Source organism: Pocillopora damicornis, chromosome 14 (genome assembly GCF_964200805.1).
Source record: "Pocillopora damicornis chromosome 14, jaPocDami1.2, whole genome shotgun sequence".
In the NCBI taxonomy this organism is placed as follows: Eukaryota; Metazoa; Cnidaria; class Anthozoa; order Scleractinia; family Pocilloporidae; genus Pocillopora; species Pocillopora damicornis.
In genome coordinates, this window is record NC_142683.1 from 7,488,896 (window position 1) to 7,508,401 (window position 19,506).

At 40.3% G+C, this 19,506-nt stretch overlaps 2 protein-coding genes across 7 annotated transcripts in view; one reads left to right on the top strand and one right to left on the bottom strand.

Moving 5' to 3' along the window:
- The first annotated feature begins 1,851 nt into the window (after nucleotides 1–1,851).
- Nucleotides 1,852–4,021, top strand: LOC149034238 (uncharacterized). The gene is made up of 3 exons (XM_089194561.1): nucleotides 1,852–1,999; nucleotides 2,379–2,617; nucleotides 3,116–4,021. The coding sequence occupies exons 1-3, from the start codon at nucleotides 1,910–1,912 to the stop codon at nucleotides 3,291–3,293; spliced, it is 507 nt and encodes a 168-aa protein (XP_089050687.1). The 5' UTR covers nucleotides 1,852–1,909; the 3' UTR covers nucleotides 3,294–4,021.
- A 7,285-nt stretch (nucleotides 4,022–11,306) lies between these two features.
- Nucleotides 11,307–19,506, bottom strand: part of LOC113681230 (uncharacterized) — a 53,535-nt gene continuing 45,335 nt past the window's right edge. For 4 of the 6 annotated variants that reach the window (XM_089194559.1, XM_089194557.1, XM_089194555.1 and 1 more), the window contains 6 exons: nucleotides 15,747–19,427; nucleotides 15,271–15,398; nucleotides 14,448–14,506; nucleotides 13,978–14,106; nucleotides 12,859–12,907; nucleotides 11,307–11,801 (listed from right to left, as the gene is read on the bottom strand). In XM_089194559.1, coding sequence (XP_089050685.1) covers nucleotides 11,413–11,801; nucleotides 12,859–12,907; nucleotides 13,978–14,106; nucleotides 14,448–14,506; nucleotides 15,271–15,398; nucleotides 15,747–19,427 — 4,435 coding nt within the window. In that variant the 3' untranslated portion in view covers nucleotides 11,307–11,412. The remainder of the gene's footprint in view (nucleotides 11,802–12,858; nucleotides 12,908–13,977; nucleotides 14,107–14,447; nucleotides 14,507–15,270; nucleotides 15,399–15,746; nucleotides 19,428–19,506) is intronic. The other 2 variants (XM_089194558.1, XM_089194556.1) reach the window with 1 other exon arrangement.

Here is a 19,506-nt window from a genome sequence, read left to right on the forward strand (position 1 = left end):
GCGTTCTTTATGTGCAGTAGTAGCTTTCGGTAGAAAGAGTCCGATTGATTGTGAGTCAAATTGTAACAAATTCAGTAGGTCTCACCGATTTACGCTTATTTCTCTACATGCCGTGTTAACTATTTTTAAGTTCGCTCCATGTTCCACATGCCTAGGATTAGACTTTTACTGGTTTAACTCCATCTTACAACACGCCCGACCTACAACGTCAGTTCATTCAAAAAACGTGAGAGTATTTTCCACTATAGCAGCTTACAGACCACGCTGATTGTTTCGCGTTTACATGCTGGCGTTGGCTAGCGCGAGGCAAGCTTACGGGTGAACTCGTGCATGCATATATCAGGTTTCTCAGAGCGTCATAAAATTATCTTTAGTACAGCAACCAACCAACCGATAGCATAGAAACAGTGAAAAAAAATTTAGTCTTTTGATTGGACTCTTGAGCGCGGGAAAAAAACCATAAAAATTTAAATGTATGGAATTTAGAACGCCATCAGTTCAAGCCACTCCCCTAAACCTCGTACGGGTAAAGGTAGATTTTTGAGGAATCTTTCGATTGAGTTTCAAAAGTAATCTGGGATCTAGGATTGTTTTGGGTCCGAATTCCCTTCGCGATTTTCATAAATGACACGCACACCATCGTCTCAGCCAACCCTATTCAAAACTAAACCTATTCACGAGTAGGTCGCATTTTCCCGCGTTTCCGGTAGTTTTATTTTTTTCTTTGCGTCCTCTGATTAACTCTCGTGAATTCCTTTGATTCTCTTTTGCGAAAACTCAGAGCAGTCGAAATCCATGTTCTCTTTGTGCTTTAGTGATACCCTGATGCTGGAGCCAATTATTTTGCCGGACTGCGGCCACACGTTCTGCAAAACTTGTATTAGTAGGGTGCAACAAAACCCAACTACCAGCCATTGCCCCCTTTGTAAAAAGCCTATATGGAGCTCCACACAACTGAAGACAAACTTCACCCTCAAAAAGCTTGTAGAGAAGATCGAGGTAAAATGTACAGCGTGCAACGAGAGGGGGAGCATCGAAGTGGTAGCACGGCACACCTGCCCCGATGCCCTCGTATCCTGTTCTAATAGGGGCTGCCAACGCAGCATTAAAAGAAAGGATGAGCCGACCCATAAGGAGGAATGCCTCTACGCAGTCATCTCGTGTGAACAATGCCACCAGAATACCACCGTGGCCAACAAGGAACTTCATCTTGAAAAGACTTGCATAAGGGGAGAAATCCGTTGCCCTCTAAAATGCAGGAAGCGTCCGAGAAGGTGTGGTCACAAAGCGTTGTACATTATCATTTCAAACTTAAAATGAAATTCTCTTTACGTGCGTAAAAAAAAGCATCTGGTGTGGGTATGCAGTTTCTTATATTAGGTCTTTTATATTTGATTTTTTAAGCCCATGTAGACCATACTAGCATGTACGACTTTGAAAATTGTCACTGAGTTCAAGGTTTTCTTTATCTTTCCCAAGTGTACTCAAAACTTACTGTATATAATTTTTATAGAAATATCATCTTTAAATATATAAATCTCGTGAACTTTGGAAAGCTTCCCTTCAATTTGCTCCTCCGTCCAAGATTAAAATTGATCCAAAATTAGCCCCAAAAGTTTACTTTGCGACTCAAACGCAGTGTTATTGGGAAAATATCCATGACTTGGTTTGTCTTATTATAATCCTTGTCACTTTCAAGAATCAACAGCAAATAATGAAATAAACAAATACAAAATATGAGTTGAGCTGAACAGTTGCGACTTCTTTTCCTCGTTAGTAGATACATTCATGTAGCTTTAACCTTTTGTTTACTCTTAGGATGGAGTTGCAAACCCATCTGCTTTTCTGCGAGGAGAGGCAGCGACAATGTAGAGTCAATGGATGCCAATTTGCTGGCAATTTTAAGGAGATGGAGCAACATAACAAGGACCAAGCAGAAAAGCACGTGTCACTGCTGACAGAGATGGGTGAAAAGCTCTTAGACGTATTACTTAAAAAGGTAAGGCTGACCGAGGCCAATGCTCCTTAATGTTTTCCCCTTCCGATCTTTAATTGTTACTTAATAGCTAGTGTGCACGTCGCTGCGTGTCCACAGATTTTTTAACAGTTCTACAAAACTTTGAACAGATTTCTGCTTTAAAAATCATCAGTCGAGACTGAAAAAGTTGACTGAGTAGATGGTCCTCTTGTTTCCTTTAGAATACGATCTCACAAGGATGATATAAAAATATACTATTTGAGGCAGATTTGGGGATAAAGTGCGGGGGAGGGGGAGTGGTCGAACATTTTTTTAACGCTGTTCAGCTTACAATAATCGCCCAGTGAATTTTCCTTTCACTTTACTCATTATGACGCTGATTTGATTTCCAACACAACAGGACACGAATGACTTGACCAAGACAAAAATGGCACTCGGAGGTTTCTGTTGGTCCATCTTTAACTTCAAACAAATGGCAGCAGATATGCTACAAGCCGGAAACACTGCAGAACCGATGGCCAGCGGAGTTTACGAATTTGAAGAGTGTAGTTGGAGGATGCTGCTGTACGTACGTCGCACAAAGTGCAAGTTATTCTTGCAGTTGCACCGAGCCGTTCATCCTGTACGAGCTTCATTCAGGTAAATCATATCACCCCCTTGATTACGGATTGGTTACTCTTGCTAAACCCTATACCTATAAGGTTAAGCTGTACAAGCTATCAACCTTCTACAAAATGAATCGGCTGAATCAAAATAACGCATGCTTAGTAACTCTAATCGGTCATATCTGAGTAGATAGCTCCAAAAACCTAAGAATCTGTAAAGGGAAATAACTAAAACTTCTTTCTCTTTGTTTTTCCTCTTTTCTGTTGTGTTGTTGGTGTTTTTGGTTTTTTTTTATGTTTTTTTTTGGGTGTGTGTGTTTGTGTGTGACTGTAAATATATGAAAATCATATATGTGAACTACGGTTAAAGAAATGAAAATGAAAGAGAACATCGCAGTAATAAATACTTCTCAAGCAGCAGTGAAAAAAAGACCTAAGTAGTGCTCATTACTGCGATGTTCGCTTTCATTTTCACTGTCTGTGCGTGTGTTGAGATAAGAAAAAAAATTAACCTCTTAAAAATTTGTTTTAGAATTGTCATCGGGCTGGCAAACCCAGTAGTCATTGAGCTGGAGCCAGATCTTCGCCTGCGGGAAGGGGAGACCTTCGGGACTGAGGTTGCCCTGGCAAAACTGGAACGAGAGGCAGAAAAGAACTCCGGCTGGCTTTTTATGGAAATATTTATTGAAAGGTTTTCTTTTTCTTTGTAAATGTTTAGTCGTGAAGTGAAGATATGACACACTGTTACCTTAAGTTGAGTGACTGCGATGCAGTGTTCTCTCAGACTGATGTACATCAAAATGAAAGCTTTTTCTATGACTGTCCGCATCGTTAGAGTGAATATTTCTGAACCAGCGAAATAGTATATTGTGAATTTTCAAATTAGCTAGGAATAACCTTTTTTGTGTGACCGACAAAGAATCCTCAGATAACGTTTAATATTTCCACGTAGCTATAGCTAAGCGAGTATGACGTTAGCGAGAAAAGAAAAAAAATACAGCGCACGTGAAAACACTGCATCATAACCATAAACATGGTTTAGTTATTCTTCTTTTTGTAATAAATAAAGAGACAGTTTCGTTGAGATGGTCAAACTATATTTTAGGCTAAAAGAGTTCCATTGCCTTTTTAAAATTGCTTGAGCCAAATTTGAATCATAGGCTGACGACTTTTGACGTTGTGTTAAACTTATAAATAAGATAGACAAGACCATAGCTGTGGCGTAACAGATAATTTCATTCTTTTTTGGGCGTTTCCCCGATCCGTTCGCATTTTTCAATTTAGTTCCTTTCGGTTTTATATTAGCATCGTTTTAAAAAGCTTTTATTTACCTTTTTCTCATACATTTAATGCAAGAAGATCAAGTTTTTTGTTTTTAATCGGATGTGATTAGTCATGTGCACAACATTTAGTGAATAATAAATTGTTGCGGCAGAATGGCTGTGGAATCTTTTGGTTTGGTTTCATCTTACTTTACAAGTTTCCTTGCTCTTAAACTTCCCTTTACGAAAAAATATCTACCACTGTAAACTTTCTTTTTCCCTCAAATGTTGCTGATTTTCTCTATAAGGTGGCTTTCCGGTTCTACTAGCATGTTATTAAAGCACGAGCTAATTATTGTCGTGTGTTGTAGCGTTAAAACATTCATGAAAAGTTTGTTATAACTTTTCCAGAGATACTTTCATTTGGAGAATCCGTCAGATATTGTACGATAACTTAACAAACTGTGATGATAGTGTCAAAATTTTGCCAAAATCGCCATGAATACCAAAACAGGGCTTTGTTCATTTATTGCGAGGAAGTAGAGAAATGCTTCCTTAATTTGGTCTTAATCAATACTCTTATGCTAATGGTACATTTTTTAATTGTACAATATACACGAAGTTAAAGGAGAAGACTAACTGCAGTCTTTTTTTTATTGATATACAGTTTTTATTACCTTTCTAAAACTATCCTAACCTTGTACCGTGAGAAGTCTGGGTAGGAGAGTACTCTGCGGTTATCAGAGTCGGCGATTGAGAAAATTATCAGGCTCCAGCAATGAGACAAATTTCGGACTCGACGATTGTAACGAATAATTTAAGGACTCGAGCATTAATAGTAAATACAGACATGGGAAATAATATCAGGCTCGGAAAATAATATCAGACACGGGAAATAGCAGACAATGAGGAGGTCTGAAAGAGGCCAACAATAACGGACCCTGTTAATTGATTTCCGACACGAAAATTAATTTTTCGATAGGGAAAATACCCAGACTGAATTTTGAACGGTATGTTACGCCATAGGAGCATGAACTCGGAACAGGAACTCAGATCATGAACCCTGAACAAGAGCCTGGAACAGAAACCCGGAACAGAAACTCGGAGCATGACCTCGGAGCATGAACTGAGAACCTGAACTGAGAGCCTGAACAGAGAGCCTGAACAGAGAGCCTGAACAGAGAGCCTGAACAGAGAGCCTGAACAGAGAGCCTGAACAGAGAGCCTGAACAGAGAGCCTGAACAGAGAGCCTGAACAGAGAGCCTGAACAGAGAGCCTGAACAGAGAGCCTGAACAGAGAGCCTGAACAGAGAGCCTGAACAGAGAGCTTGAACAGAGAGCCTGAACAGAGAGCCTGAACAGAGAGCTTGAACAGAGAGCCTGAACAGAGAGCCTGAACAGAGAGCTTGAACAGAGAGCCTGAACAGAGAGCCTGAACAGAGAGCTCAGAACATGAACATGAACTCGGAACATGAATTCGGAACATGAACTCAGAACATGAACTCAGAACATGAACTTAGAACATGAATTCGGACCATGAACAGAGAGCCTGAACAGAGAGCCTGAACAGAGAGCCTGAACAGAGAGCCTGAACAGAGAGCCTGAACAGAGAGCCTGAACAGAGAGCCTGAACAGAGAGCCTGAACAGAGGGCCTGAACAGAGGGCCTGAACTGAGAGCCTGAACTGAGAGCCTGAACTGAGAGCCTGAACTGAGAGCCTGAACTGAGAGCCTGAACTGAGAGCCTGGACTGAGAGCCTGGACTGAGAGCCTGGACTGAGAACCCGAGCTGAGAGCCTAAACTAAGAACATGAACTGAAAACATGAATTGCGAGCATGAGCTGAGAAAATTAACTGAGAGTACAAACTGATAGCCTTAACTGAGAGCCTTAAATGGGGCTATCAATACCATGTAACCGGCAGCCGTCAAAATTAATAAATTTTTACCGTCAGCCTTCACAAACGGTTTCAAAGTCTTTCCATGTGTTTCGAATCTCTCGATTTTAGCAGCTTGCTAACAAAAGTTTTCGACCTGGAAGAATCTTTAAAATGGTAAACTTGTCTCAAGGTTTCCAAAAATTCCTGGTTTATAGTCGTTTTCATTAATTTTAGCCTATGTAAGGGACAGTTTGGAAATAATTTCATATTCAAATTAAAACTGTCTCACTGAAAAATTGCAAACTTCGTTAATAACTCGCTTGTGTACACAGCATTGCGTACCATTCGATAAGATCATAACCAAAAACACGTTTGAATCATGTCGGGAGTTTTCGCCTTCTTTCGAAGTCTTTGCACAAACACGGGGAGCCGATTATCGGTAATTAATTCAAAACACACCACTTCCTTTCGCTAGAGAAATACTGAAGAGATCCGAACATGATTCATTACTTATAATAAAAACAAAGAAAAACTAAAGCTTAATTTTAACGCACAGAAATAAATCTTCCTAATAAACGTCAACCGTCAACCGCTCTGAAACTGGGAGCCTGAACAGAGAAACTGAACTAAAAGTCTAAACTCAGAACATGAACTAAGAGCTTAAAATTCGAGTCTGAACTGTAAGCATGAACTAATGACATGAACCGCGAGCATGAGCTCAGAACCTGAAAATTATTTTATCATCATTGAGCGATAGATTTGACAATAATGGATCAACGTGTTAGCCTGCTTTATCGAGATACGAAGCACGAAACTACGGTTTTTTCATTTCGGAGCATTGTACTTGACTCACTAAGAAATAGAGAAATACCAGCCACAAAAACTCGAGGAAAAGCAAAAACACAGAACGATAAGTAAACGAAGAAGGAAAACGAAACTTACCGCTGCAATGACGCGGGAAACGAAGCTCATCAACGTTACGTAGCGTAACCCAACCTCACGAGGTAACGAAGAAGATCGAATGTGAAAGCAAAAAAGCAGAAACAAAGGAACTACATTTGCAAATAGGGCGAAATAAGAGCGTGCAAATTTCACATCACTGAAAGGGGGGTTACGTCACCGAAAAAACAACAACGGAAATATGATCATAACTGTAACGTCTTGAATTACATCTGTTTAAAGCAAATCCTGGTCACTGTACGTGTAACTAATTTTCATTTCCATGATTTGAAAATGTTAGGAGTACCACTTAAAATGCCCAGCCCTCAATAAAAATATAGAAATAAAAATTAGACAAATCCTATAAGATCTAAGCGCTTGCTAATTATATACCTCCTCGTTAGTGTTTTTTTGTTAGGTTTGTTAGCGTTTTTCTTCGTCAGTTACACCTTTTTCGCACGTTTCTCATGATACCGCACGTTACTTCGCCTCGCGCTTAATCACTTTTCAAGTCAGTGTACCTAAAGTCGCCCTGGAAACCACGCCACTGAATGAAAATGTGGAATTGTTCACATTCCGCAGGGTTTTCTTGAGTCAGAATTAAAACCTATTTGTTGAATGGCGAAAGCGGAGTTTTTTGTTCATATATTGAGGTCTTCAAAGCGTCGAGACTTCAATGAATCATATGAAAGTTAAAATTTGGTCGAAATCAGTGTTTTCTCAGTGAAATTTAGTTTTGATCAATGACACTGAGCCAGGTTTAATACATTTTGATGTCGAAGCGAACTGTAAAAAGGCATAAATGCGGAATTTAGCGGGTATTCAGAATGGTGGAATTGTGAGGGACAACAGGAAACGCGAGCAAAGAGCTGTGCTGATGTTTGCCGGGATATTTATATGGATATGTCGAGAACGAAACAGTGAAATGAATAACTGGTGAGTAGTATAGAATATCTTTTCACGAACTAAAGTAACACCCCGAATACTAGAAGGACTTTTTGCCTTTTGTAAGCCTCCAGTCTTTTTCCAGAAGTTTTTCACCTAAATCAAGGGTGAGTTGAATACAGAACGCGCGACAAGCGCAGTCATTTGTACTCGATAGCTTATACCTGGGCGTCTGATTTGGTTCGGTCCCTCCTTGAAGTATAATGTTTCAAAGGGAAATTGTCTCAGGTTGTAAAACGTAAATGTTAGGCTCGCGTCTATCAGAAAAGATAAAGAATAAAGCGAAAGAATTCCAACCGAGATCCTGCAAAATCGAACGCTCATTCCAATTTGACTGTAGAGGTAAAGAAGGAAGAGGAGGACCCACTGGAAAATCTACGAAGTCGACTGAATTATGCAAAAGTATAGACACGAATCTATTGCAAAACATCGTCAACGCAGAATGCGGACCCTCTTGAAGTTTTCCTTCAGTATTTTGAATTGGTGAGGCCGTCAGCTTTTGGTAATTTTCGATCTACTGTAACATCTAAAAGGTGAACCATTACCGTATTTGGTTGAATTTGAATTACGGGAACAGCGGAGACCTCGAAAGAGGCAGATCTATGTAGCGGCAGCAGTAGACGGCCCCCATTTTGTTTACACTGGAAAAAAACTAACAGCTCAGATTATGGTTATGTTTTGAAAGAGGCAATCGGCAATCAGTGTAGATAGGCCATTTGTTTTAATGTCGTTATATTCTGGATCACGACACATTTTGAATTCATTCGTTTCTGTTTTAGTTGTAACAAACATTAACTACATTTTTTGTTAAACGGGATTCATAGAAATATAAAAGTTGTCTCTCTGGAACGGAAATAATATAATATATCTTGGTGTCTTCATCGTTTCAAATTATCTTTGACTCAACACACTGCATTTTAATTTCACTTAAATTAGCAAATTTTTCGGTGTTTTGTCCAGATTGAAAAACTGCTTGGGCTGTGGGATTGCTGCAGTGGGGGCCAAGCTGCCAATCAAATTGAGAGAAAGTTTTGATTTTTCAAAAACGTGCTCTCCGCACAAAATTTTTCAAACCCTTTACATTCCATCTTGTTCAACTTGTCAGATATTTTTCCTTTTCATCTTAATTGTTCAAAAACAATCTGCATTTTTATGCATGACTTCTTCAACAATGTAACACCTCTCCAGCATCTAAAAATTATTTAGATATTCTTCAGAAAACACACCATTTCAGTCTAGAGCAAAACATAAAATAAATTCCCTTTAAAAACTTGATGCAAAGATTTGGAATGGTCTTACCATATGTCTTCGTTCTTTACCTAAATAAAAATTTAAAACAGTGTTACGAAATCAGCTACTAGACATTTTGATGCAAGAGGATACTTATGCTGGCTTCCGTACTTTGACTGATAAATTAAGAAAATTATGATCTTTTTAGTTTCATTTATGTGGCGTGTTGCTAAGGAAACTACATTTTGTTGTTGTTGTTATTGTTCGTCGATCCAAGGGGCTTTAACAACAATGTAAAAGAGCGCGGAAAAGAAAGCACCTTTAGGCAGTCTGCGATGCGACCAAAAAGGCTACTGTGCGTGAGAAAGAGGGCGGACATGGGAAAACAGAAACAAATTAATCGACAGTCAGCACCACAAAACGGCACAGAAGATACCGATAACAATCTATTTACACTCACATGTCACCCTCACAACCACGCAGTGAAATCCATCATTCTCAGAAACTTTAAATTACCTCAAAATAATTCAGAGACAGGTACTTTCTTCTACAATTTATAAAATTTAATTCAAACGTGACAAAAACACGGGTAACTTTTTGGTCAGAAATTCTTCACAAATTAGTGACCAACCTGGAGCTATCAAATGCGCTCGTGCACGATGCAAAACCTGTCTTTTCATTAATAGCATGGAGAAAATTTCGGGACCCAGCGACTTATCAAGATTACTGATCACTTTACGCATACCTCCGCCAATGTTCACTTCTTAAGAAACAAGAAGACGACTAAGTGACCGATTTCGAGGACACCTTCGCTACGTAGAAAGGAAGGGCAAGGACGCATCCAAACCAGTCGCTAAACACTTTAATCTCCCTATTCTTTCTTTGGAGCATATGGCAGTCTTCGGCCTCTCTTTACAACTAGTTCGGAAAGCCTGGAGCATAAATTCATCTTTCAAATCGGCTCTCTTTATCCCAACGGTATCAACGAACGCTTTTCATTCAACTTATCTATTCTTGTTTTTCTCGTCACTATGTTCCCACCAATAGCGCAGCTCCATCTTCTGCATACAAACATACACATCCCAAAATTCATCCATTTATTTTGAGGAAAGCCTCACGCTCGAAACGTCAGCCTTGAAACTCTACGCTGGCTAATTAACATTATCAACTCGGTTGACGAAACCAAATCAACCCGTATTAAGCTGTATTCAAGCCATTTCCATGAGTGACAGTTTAATACGGGTTCGACTGTCTTGTGTCTCCTAAAGGGAACACGTTTAAACCCTGTTAACCGTAGAGAGTTCCTAAAAATGACGTTCAGAGCGTTAGCCCATCGTCAGAGCAAAATTATATCTTAAATTGTAGCCGCTAGCAGAGTGGACATAAACACGGAGGTATTCAGGCCAAAGTTCGTTAAGGGTTTGTGTACAATGTCTTAGTAATCTATATCACTCTACAAATGAACATAATTTAGATACTCAAATTATACAAAATATGAACAAAACAATTTTTTCATAGTTATCAATATGAACAAACATTAGCACAAAGCATTCCACTAAAACTCAGTCGAGCGATTAGCCTCGCGAGCGTCAAAGTCGACAGAAACTTATAACAACAAAGTGTCTACAAAGAGTGTTAGTATGTGAGAGCGAAGTTCGAAGGTAAGGCAAGTATTAAAGTGGCTTTGCATTACTCGTCATGATTAGTCGTGCGTTAGTGAACACGGCTATGAATTTGCATGTTGATTGAGACTTGTTATGGCTTCCCTGTGAAATTGCGTGTTGGTCCTAACAAATCATGTTTTCGACAGGAAATGAATACGTTCTGTGGCAAGGAAATTAGTCGAAATATTTGGGGGCTAATGGTAAAGGTGGTAAGAGGTGAACTTCCAATGTGGCGGAACCACCATAAACCTGACCAACGTACGTATTTCTTAAAAAGTACTACAAATCGTGCGTCGTTGCGCCCAGCGTTTCATGGTGTCCTTTCACAGTCAAGCTTTTCACTCGGAGAAAACAAAGTCAACGCTTTCGAAAGGAGAGGATTTAAAAACGGGTAGATTGATTCAAGGGCGAACTGGCTAAGGCGGAGGTCCGACGGTGGTTAAGCGAACTTGCAATAGAGCGACACCACCAGTTACCGTTCAAAATATAATGCCAAATTCATGTACAATTGTTATCACTCAATAACGAAAGCATTTAGTTGATCAACCAAAATTGTAAATGCAGAAGGACAGCTCTAGACAATTTAAAACAAAGTGCGTGTTTTCGATTCTGATCTTCAAGGCCAATTAAAGGACAGGATATCACGCATGTTTATAACTAAAAGAATAAAAATTGGAAAGGGGTGTTTTTTCCTGTGTGTAAGTGGTTGAAGGGATAAAAAACGCGCACGCATGTAAGCGGGACATACAACGGCGTGCAAGTAAGAAAACTCAAGATCACACCACGAAGAAAAACGATCAAACCATTAACATATCCGGTACATTTTTATTAAACATTAATTCCCCCATCATATAAGGTTAAGAATTTGTGAGATAGTTGATAATTTGACCCAGTCCTTCCCCTGTAATTGATTAACGGCGACGTCTTCGGCCGACACTCTGTTGGTTGATGTCCACAACTTGACCTTTTTCGTTAATCTCTTCCATTCCGCTTTTGTCTTGCTCAGAAACACACTTGAACTGTCGACAGTGACACGCTCTAATCTCGAAAAAGTTTGTCGATCGGACTTCATTGTTAGGGCAGTCCAGAGTCGCAGTCCAGAGTTTTCCCACTGAAGGCTGGCAACATGCGCAGAACGAATCCAAGCCGGTCTCACCATACGTTGAAGTGGACGTGGACTCGCACGTTCCGCGGCATGTGTTGTGCTGATACTTAATCCTGGACGTGCAGTTTTCCTTTGTCTTGATGTAATCAAATTTTCCCTTGTTTAGTAAACAATTGCCACTGCTAGGACCCGGTTCTATGAAAAATAGTAAGGACAAATTATTGTTAATTATTAATTGCTACCTTAAACAAGTTTCACAGGCTGACTCAACAGAGAGCAATTCGACAGCGGTGCACAAGCACTAGCCGGATCCCCGCGTTGCGATTCTAAAATACTTAACTCTCACAATACCTTTGATTAGCCAGAGATACAAAATGGTTTCGGCGGCCTGTCAGGGAATTATGACTAAATATGAGGGAGGGGGTTAACTGACACTCCGTTGAGGGAGGGGGAAAAGGAATACGGGCTACTCCTATACCAACTGAAACCAGAATCAGCTTGTGGGAGGGAAAAAAGGAATATTCGTGACCAGCTGAAACCAGAATTAGCTAGGGGGAAGTTGGGTCACTGGACTTCCAAGCTCAATTTTTCCCAAACTAATCTAATTACTGATACATCTGCTAACCGAAGATCTTAATCGCGAAAATTAGCAATAAGTTACTTTGTGAAAATATTGCAATGTGTTACACTGGAGTTTTCATATTTATCACAAATTAAAGAGGCGTCTCGTTTAGATCACTATTCTTTTAGCTTTGTATAACTTAAATTGTAAGCATCTAGGACCCACTGTTTACGAGAACTATTAACAATACTGATAACAATCACCTTTACATCCTCTCACCAAAAATGAAAGATGAAATCGGAGTTGCGAGCAGGTGGTGTTTTGAAAGGATTGCCGAATCAGTGTAGATATCTCAATCAGCAAATTAATTTGACTTCTTTGCTAAATTCTTTGGTTTTACAGAGCTTTCTAAGTCTGCTTCACCCAGTCCTTCTTTTTTTGTGCGTGAGTGTATGTGGTGTTTCTTTTTGGCCACATCAATCTCGACCTTTTCAGATCACCTTAGATATGCAAAGAACCCAAGGTCCCGAGTGGCGTATCGTAACATGCTCACTACTTCCGTGAGAGGTCGACTTAAAGAAATTGCGAGAGGATAGATTAAGTGAGGTGGTATACTTCCCTCTCGAGATGCATATCATAATGAGCCTGTACTTTTGGTATTTTCCGCTCTGATTTCCACAGTCAACTTACCACATGGAGGACAACACTCTTTGTCATTGGCAGGAGGTCGAATAGATCCCTACAAGAGAAGGAAATACCTAGCTCATGTTATGGAGAGCGCCCATGTTTTTTAGAGTGCGTTGCGTTACATAATTATTAAAAATAGAACGAAGAAGTTTCTAGAACATTTAGTCATGATGACTAAGCGAGAACTTTAAGGAGAACCTTCTAGAACCGTGACTCAGCATATTTTTGTTATGATGTAATCATAGTGTAATGTTTCTAAAAATAACAATATTACAGGTCTCTAAAACATTCTAGAACTTTTCCGAAAGATATATAAGGAGTCACGCTAGCTTAAAGAAAGAGGCCTTTTAGTGAGCTATAACTGTTGTTGCGAAGAGCCCAGAGGAGCGAGAGCCGGACAGAGTTGTTTACTGGAATTGAAAGCCGTGTGGAAGGCTACGTGAGAGAAAGAATTACGGACGTCGACAGTTTGTTAAAGATTTTCAAGAGAACTGTGAGTTGTGCGGTGGTGCACCGAGATTTAAATGATATTATTTGTAAAGGACTTTAAGTTATAGGGATACTGATTGTATTAGCATTTATATCGCTCCGTAGATAAGTGAAAAAGATAGTTATTGTATTGGTTGTCGATATCGCTTCGTAGTTATTACGTTGGTCAATAAAGTAGTTGAGTTGTACGAGTTGTATCTTTCTGGCGGTTTGGAAAATACCGTAACACTCAGTAAAAACATTCAAAGCATGGCAATGATGAGGGTTAAGAATTGCGTTGAGATTGAAAATGGTAACCAACCGTTCTTATTTTTTTTGTTGTTCGTTTGTTTGTTTGTTTTTTGTGTTTCTTACCGGCCAAATATTGATGCAACAATTACATGAAATAAACTATATAAAAAATATCTAGGGGGCACCTTTCAAATCCCTCCGAAATCTTGAATTTTTTACGGCTTCTTTTCCTGCAGTTTTTAAAATTGAAGTTCACCAGCGTGGATCATTTTCTTTACTTGTAATATATTGATGTCTAACCATGAGCATGTCGATAAGGACTCCTGTCCTTGGTTTGGATAAAGGAAAGTTATCACTAGACAACAAAATAGATATACTTATAGCCTGAGCTCAGATGCTCACCGTTGGACATTTGTCGCAAATTATATGCTCTGTTTTTATCTGTGCACTTTGGTTAAGAGGGTAGCATGGGTTAACAGTAAGTTCGCACTTAAGCTTCAGGCAACTCCCGTCTGTCCAGGTAGTGTTGGGCTACAACAACACAAAAAATATCAACATTACGATGCCTTGGAAGAGAGCGACATATTTCAAAAATTATCTAGGAGAACAATAAATAAAGATCAGGAAAAGCAAGGGTATACTCTCATCATCCTGAAAGTGTTGCTCGCCAAAATACCCTTCTACCCCTTTCAGTATTGTAAAATAACAGAAAACCAGGTGTATCATTGTAGTAAAATTGTAAGAGTATTAGGGATAACATTGGTGGAGGCTACTCGATAAGATTATGCCCTCCTTGGTAATGTGTCGACATTTTTGCCGCCGATTGAAGTCATACTCTCTGTTTGTGACGGTATAGAAGCCATTTTACTCACCGCGTGATATTCCGTCTCATTTTTGCTGTTAATGTAGAAGCATGATGGACAGATTGACGCTGTGGGAATAAAAAGAAATTGGAGACTAAATTTAATACACAGAAACAAAATATTATAAAGGTTCTGCATCAGGTATTTATTTTTGTCAGAAGCATCTCAGCGGGCCGGGATCTCAAATCATCGAATCTGATCGGTTAATCATGTGCTCGTAACGGTCCAGCTTTTTTTAAAATGTAGATTACGGCCCGTAATTTTAATCCCAGCCATTCTCAACAAAGTGGAATAGAGAAAACCGGAAGGAAAAGTTCATATATTATTTACTGGTCTGATTCGGTCCCTAAGGGGAAAATCTGCACCGTTGGACTTAAGCACAGTTTTTCCAATACACACCACCCGCCAGGTAAATAACGTTTTCTAATCCATACGAATTTAAATTTAAAACCGCGCAAATTTTTGTAAAATTTACGCAAAATTGCAAAATCATACTCAGTTTCCCTCGAGCAAGGAAAGATTAAGCTCATATTCCATGCTTGCTTTTTTCTCAGATTTTTTATCCAGTGAGAATTTTCAGAAATTGTAGGAAATTTACAACTTTTAATAAGGACTACATTTTTCGAGGAAAATGTAACTCAACCATTGCTTTGTGTAATTATGACAGTACCCATAATAACGATGAAGAGGTATTTTCTTCAACAGAGAGGAATCAACACTGACACTCAACAAAATCGCAATGTAAGAAATCTAACAAAAGGTAAGTACACACGGGGCATATCTCAATTCGAGTCTGCTGAGTATAAAAAGAATAGTTACTATTGACACTTACAGACACTAAACGATGTTGAAACAGAGGAGGACAGCGATGGACTGATTGAGCTCGACAGACTCGTTGAAGCCGATGAAGAAACAGATGTCGTGAAGGTTGGCGTCGTCGTTGTCACCAAACTGGTGAAGCTAAAATACAAGGATGCCTCTTCAACAAAATTTTCAATGTACGCGTTTTAAATTCTTTTCCCCAAAAAGAAAACTTTGAGACTACATGGGTAAGAAGGCCAGTACATCACAACAAGACCTAACATGCAGTTGAAAACTATCATCCTTGGAAAAAGCCTTACTACGCTTCATTCGCTTCCGTGCTGGCTCAGCTGGTTTTCAACTTTTTTCTTATCCCTCTCCCCATCCCCCCCCAAAAGTAAGAAAAAACATAGAAAACTATATTCACGTAGGTAATTGTGCGATTACTACATTCTTTGACCAAGACTTGTTTTCAACGATATTTGAAACTTATTCTAAGCGACTCACCGAGACAAGGTTGTTGATGTTGAAGTAGATACTGATGTAGACGCACTCGTTGATACTGATGTGCTGACACTGATACTGCTGCTGACACTTGTTGATGTTGATGTGGAAGTGCTGATGCTAAGTGACGTTGAGGCACTTGTTGACTTACTTGAACTCAATGAAGTCGATCTTGAAATCGATTTCGAGGTTGAAGTAGATATACTTGTAGATACTGAAGTTGAAGTACTTGTGCTGGCACTTGATATTGTGGTGGACACTGACGTTGTTGGAGTGCTCACACTAGTTGAGGTCGACGTAGACACGCTAGTACTAATTGACGTCGAAGTGCTCGTGCTAGCACTGGAATATGTCGAGAACACTGTGGTTGTTGGAGTGCTGACACTTGTTGATGTTGACTTGGTTGTACTTGTACTTGCCGATTTTGAGGTACTTGTTGACTTACTCGAACTCAGTGAAGTCGATGGTGAGGTTGATTTCGACTTACTAGTTGACGTTGAGGTAGACACACTGGTGGACACTGAAGTGGAATAACTCTTGCTGCCACTGGAATATGTCGTGGAAGCAGATGTGGTGGGTGTGCTTAAACTGGTTGAGGTCGAAGTGGACACACTGGTGCTAATTGACGTTGAGGTGCTAGTGCTGGCACTGGAATAGGTCGAGAATACTGTGGTTGTTGGGGTGCTGACACTTGTTGATGTTGACTTGGTTGTACTGGTACTAGCCGATGTTGATGTACTTGTTGACTTACTCGAACTCAGTGAAGTCGATGGTGAAACAGATGTAGAGGTGGATGTAGACACACTCGTAGACACTGATCTCGAAGTACTTGTGCTGGCACTTGACAATGTCTTAGAAGCCGATGTTGTCGGTATACTCACACTAGTTGACGTTGAGGTAGACACACTGGTGGATATTGATGATGAAGTACTTGTGCTGGCACTTGAATATGTCGAGAATATTGTTGTTGTTGGTATACTGACACTTGTAGATGTTGACGTGGAGGTGCTTGTGCTAACAGAAGTTGAAATACTAGTTGATGTTGAGGCAGAGGTTGAGGTTGATTTCGACTTACTTGTTGACGTTGAGGTAGACACACTGGTGGACACTGAAGTGGAATAACTCTTGCTGCCACTGAAATATGTCGTGGAAGCAGATGTGGTGGGTGTGCTTAAACTTGTTGAGGTCGAAGTGGACACACTGGTGCTAATTGACGTTGAGGTGCTAGTGCTGGCACTGGAATATGTCGAGAACACTGTGGTTGTTGGAGTGCTGACACTTGTTGATGTTGACTTCGTTGTACTGGTACTAGCCGATGTTGAAACAGATGTAGAAGTGGATATAGACACACTCGTAGACACTGACGTCGAAGTACTTGTGCTGGCACTTGACAATGTCTTAGAAACCAATGTTGTCGGTATACTCACACTAGTTGACGTTGAGGTAGACACACTGGTGGATATTGATGATGAGGTACTTGTGCTGGCACTTGAATATGTCGAGAATATTGTTGTTGTTGGTGTACTGACACTTGTAGATGTTGACGTGGAGGTGCTTTTGCTAACAGAAGTTGAAATACTAGTTGATGTTGAGGCAGAGATTGAGGTTGATCTCGACTTACTTGTTGACGTTGAGGTAGACACACTGGTGGACACTGAAGTGGAATAACTCTTGCTGCCACTGGAATATGTCGTGGAAGCAGATGTGGTGGGTGTGCTTAAACTTGTTGAGGTCGAAGTGGACACACTAGTGCTAATTGACGTTGAGGTGCTAGTGCTGGCACTGGAATAGGTCGAGAATACTGTGGTTGTTGGAGTGCTGACACTTGTTGATGTTGACTTGGTTGTACTGGTACTAGCCGATGTTGATGTACTTGTTGACTTACTCGAACTCAGTGAAGTCGATGGTGAAACAGATGTAGAGGTGGATGTAGACACACTCGTAGACACCGATGTCGAAGTACTTGTGCTGGCACTTGACAATGTCTTAGAAGCCGATGTTGTCGGTATACTCACACTAATTGACGTTGAGGTAGACACACTGGTGGATATTGATGATGAGGTACTTGTGCTGGCACTTGAATATGTCGAGAATATTGTTGTTGTTGGTATACTGACACTTGTAGATGTTGACGTGGAGGTGCTTGTGCTAACAGAAGTTGAAATACTAGTTGATGTTGAGGCAGAGGTTGAGGTTGATTTCGACTTACTTGTTGACGTTGAGGTAGACACACTGGTGGACACTGAAGTGGAATAACTCTTGCTGCCACTGGAATATGTCGTGGAAGCAGATGTGGTGGGTGTGCTTAAACTTGTTGAGGTCGAAGTGGACACACTGGTGCTAATTGACGTTGAGGTGCTAGTGCTGGCACTGGAATATGTCGAGAACACTGTGGTTGTTGGAGTGCTGACACTTGTTGATGTTGACTTCGTTGTACTGGTACTAGCCGATGTTGAAACAGATGTAGAAGTGGATATTGAGGTTGAGGTTGATTTCGACTTACTTGTTGACGTTGAGGTAGACACACTAGTGGACACTGAAGTGGAATAACTCTTGCTGCCACTGGAATATGTCGTGGAAGCAGATGTGGTGGGTGTGCTTAAACTTGTTGAGGTCGAAGTGGACACACTGGTGCTAATTGACGTTGAAGTGCTAGTGCTGGCACTGGAATAGGTCGAGAACACTGTGGTTGTTGGAGTGCTGACACTTGTTGATGTTGACTTGGTTGTACTTGTACTTGCCGATTTTGAGGTACTTGTTGACTTAATCGAACTCAGTGAAGTCGATGATGAAACAGATGTAGAGGTGGATGTAGACACACTCGTAGACACTGACGTCGAAGTACTTGTGCTGGCACTTGACAATGTCTTAGAAACCAATGTTGTCGGTATACTCACACTAGTTGACGTTGAGGTAGACACACTGGTGGATATTGATGATGAGGTACTTGTGCTGGCACTTGAATATGTCGAGAATATTGTTGTTGTTGGTGTACTGACACTTGTAGATGTTGACGTGGAGGTGCTTGTGCTAACAGAAGTTGAAATACTAGTTGATGTTGAGGCAGAGATTGAGGTTGATTTCGACTTACTTGTTGACGTTGAGGTAGACACACTGGTGGACACTGAAGTGGAATAACTCTTGCTGCCACTGGAATATGTCGTGGAAGCAGATGTGGTGGGTGTGTTTAAACTTGTTGAGGTCGAAGTGGACACACTGGTGCTAATTGACGTTGAGGTGCTAGTGCTGGCACTGGAATATGTCGAGAACACTGTGGTTGTTGGAGTGCTGACACTTGTTGATGTTGACTTGGTTGTACTTGTACTAGCCGATGTTGAGGTACTTGTTGACTTACTCGAACTTAATGAAGCCGATGGTGAAACAGATGTAGAGGTGGATGTAGACACACTCGTAGACACTGAAGTTGAGATACTTGTGCTTGCGCTTGAAAGAGTTTTGGAAACTGACGTTGTTGGAGTGCTCACACTAGTTGAGGTTGAAGTAGACACACTTGTGGATACGGATGTTGAAGTACTTGTGCTTCCACTGGAATATGTCTTTGAAACTGATGTCGTTGGAGTGCTCCCAGTTGCTGAGGTCGAAGTGGACACACTTGTGGACGCTGATGTTGAGGTGCTTGTACTGACACTTGTTGACTTACTAGAACTTTTAGAGGTTGATACACTGTTAAGAAAGCATCCAAAGTACAGAAATCTTCACGAAAAGACCTAGCATTTATTGCATCGTTAAATGTAATTGCTAT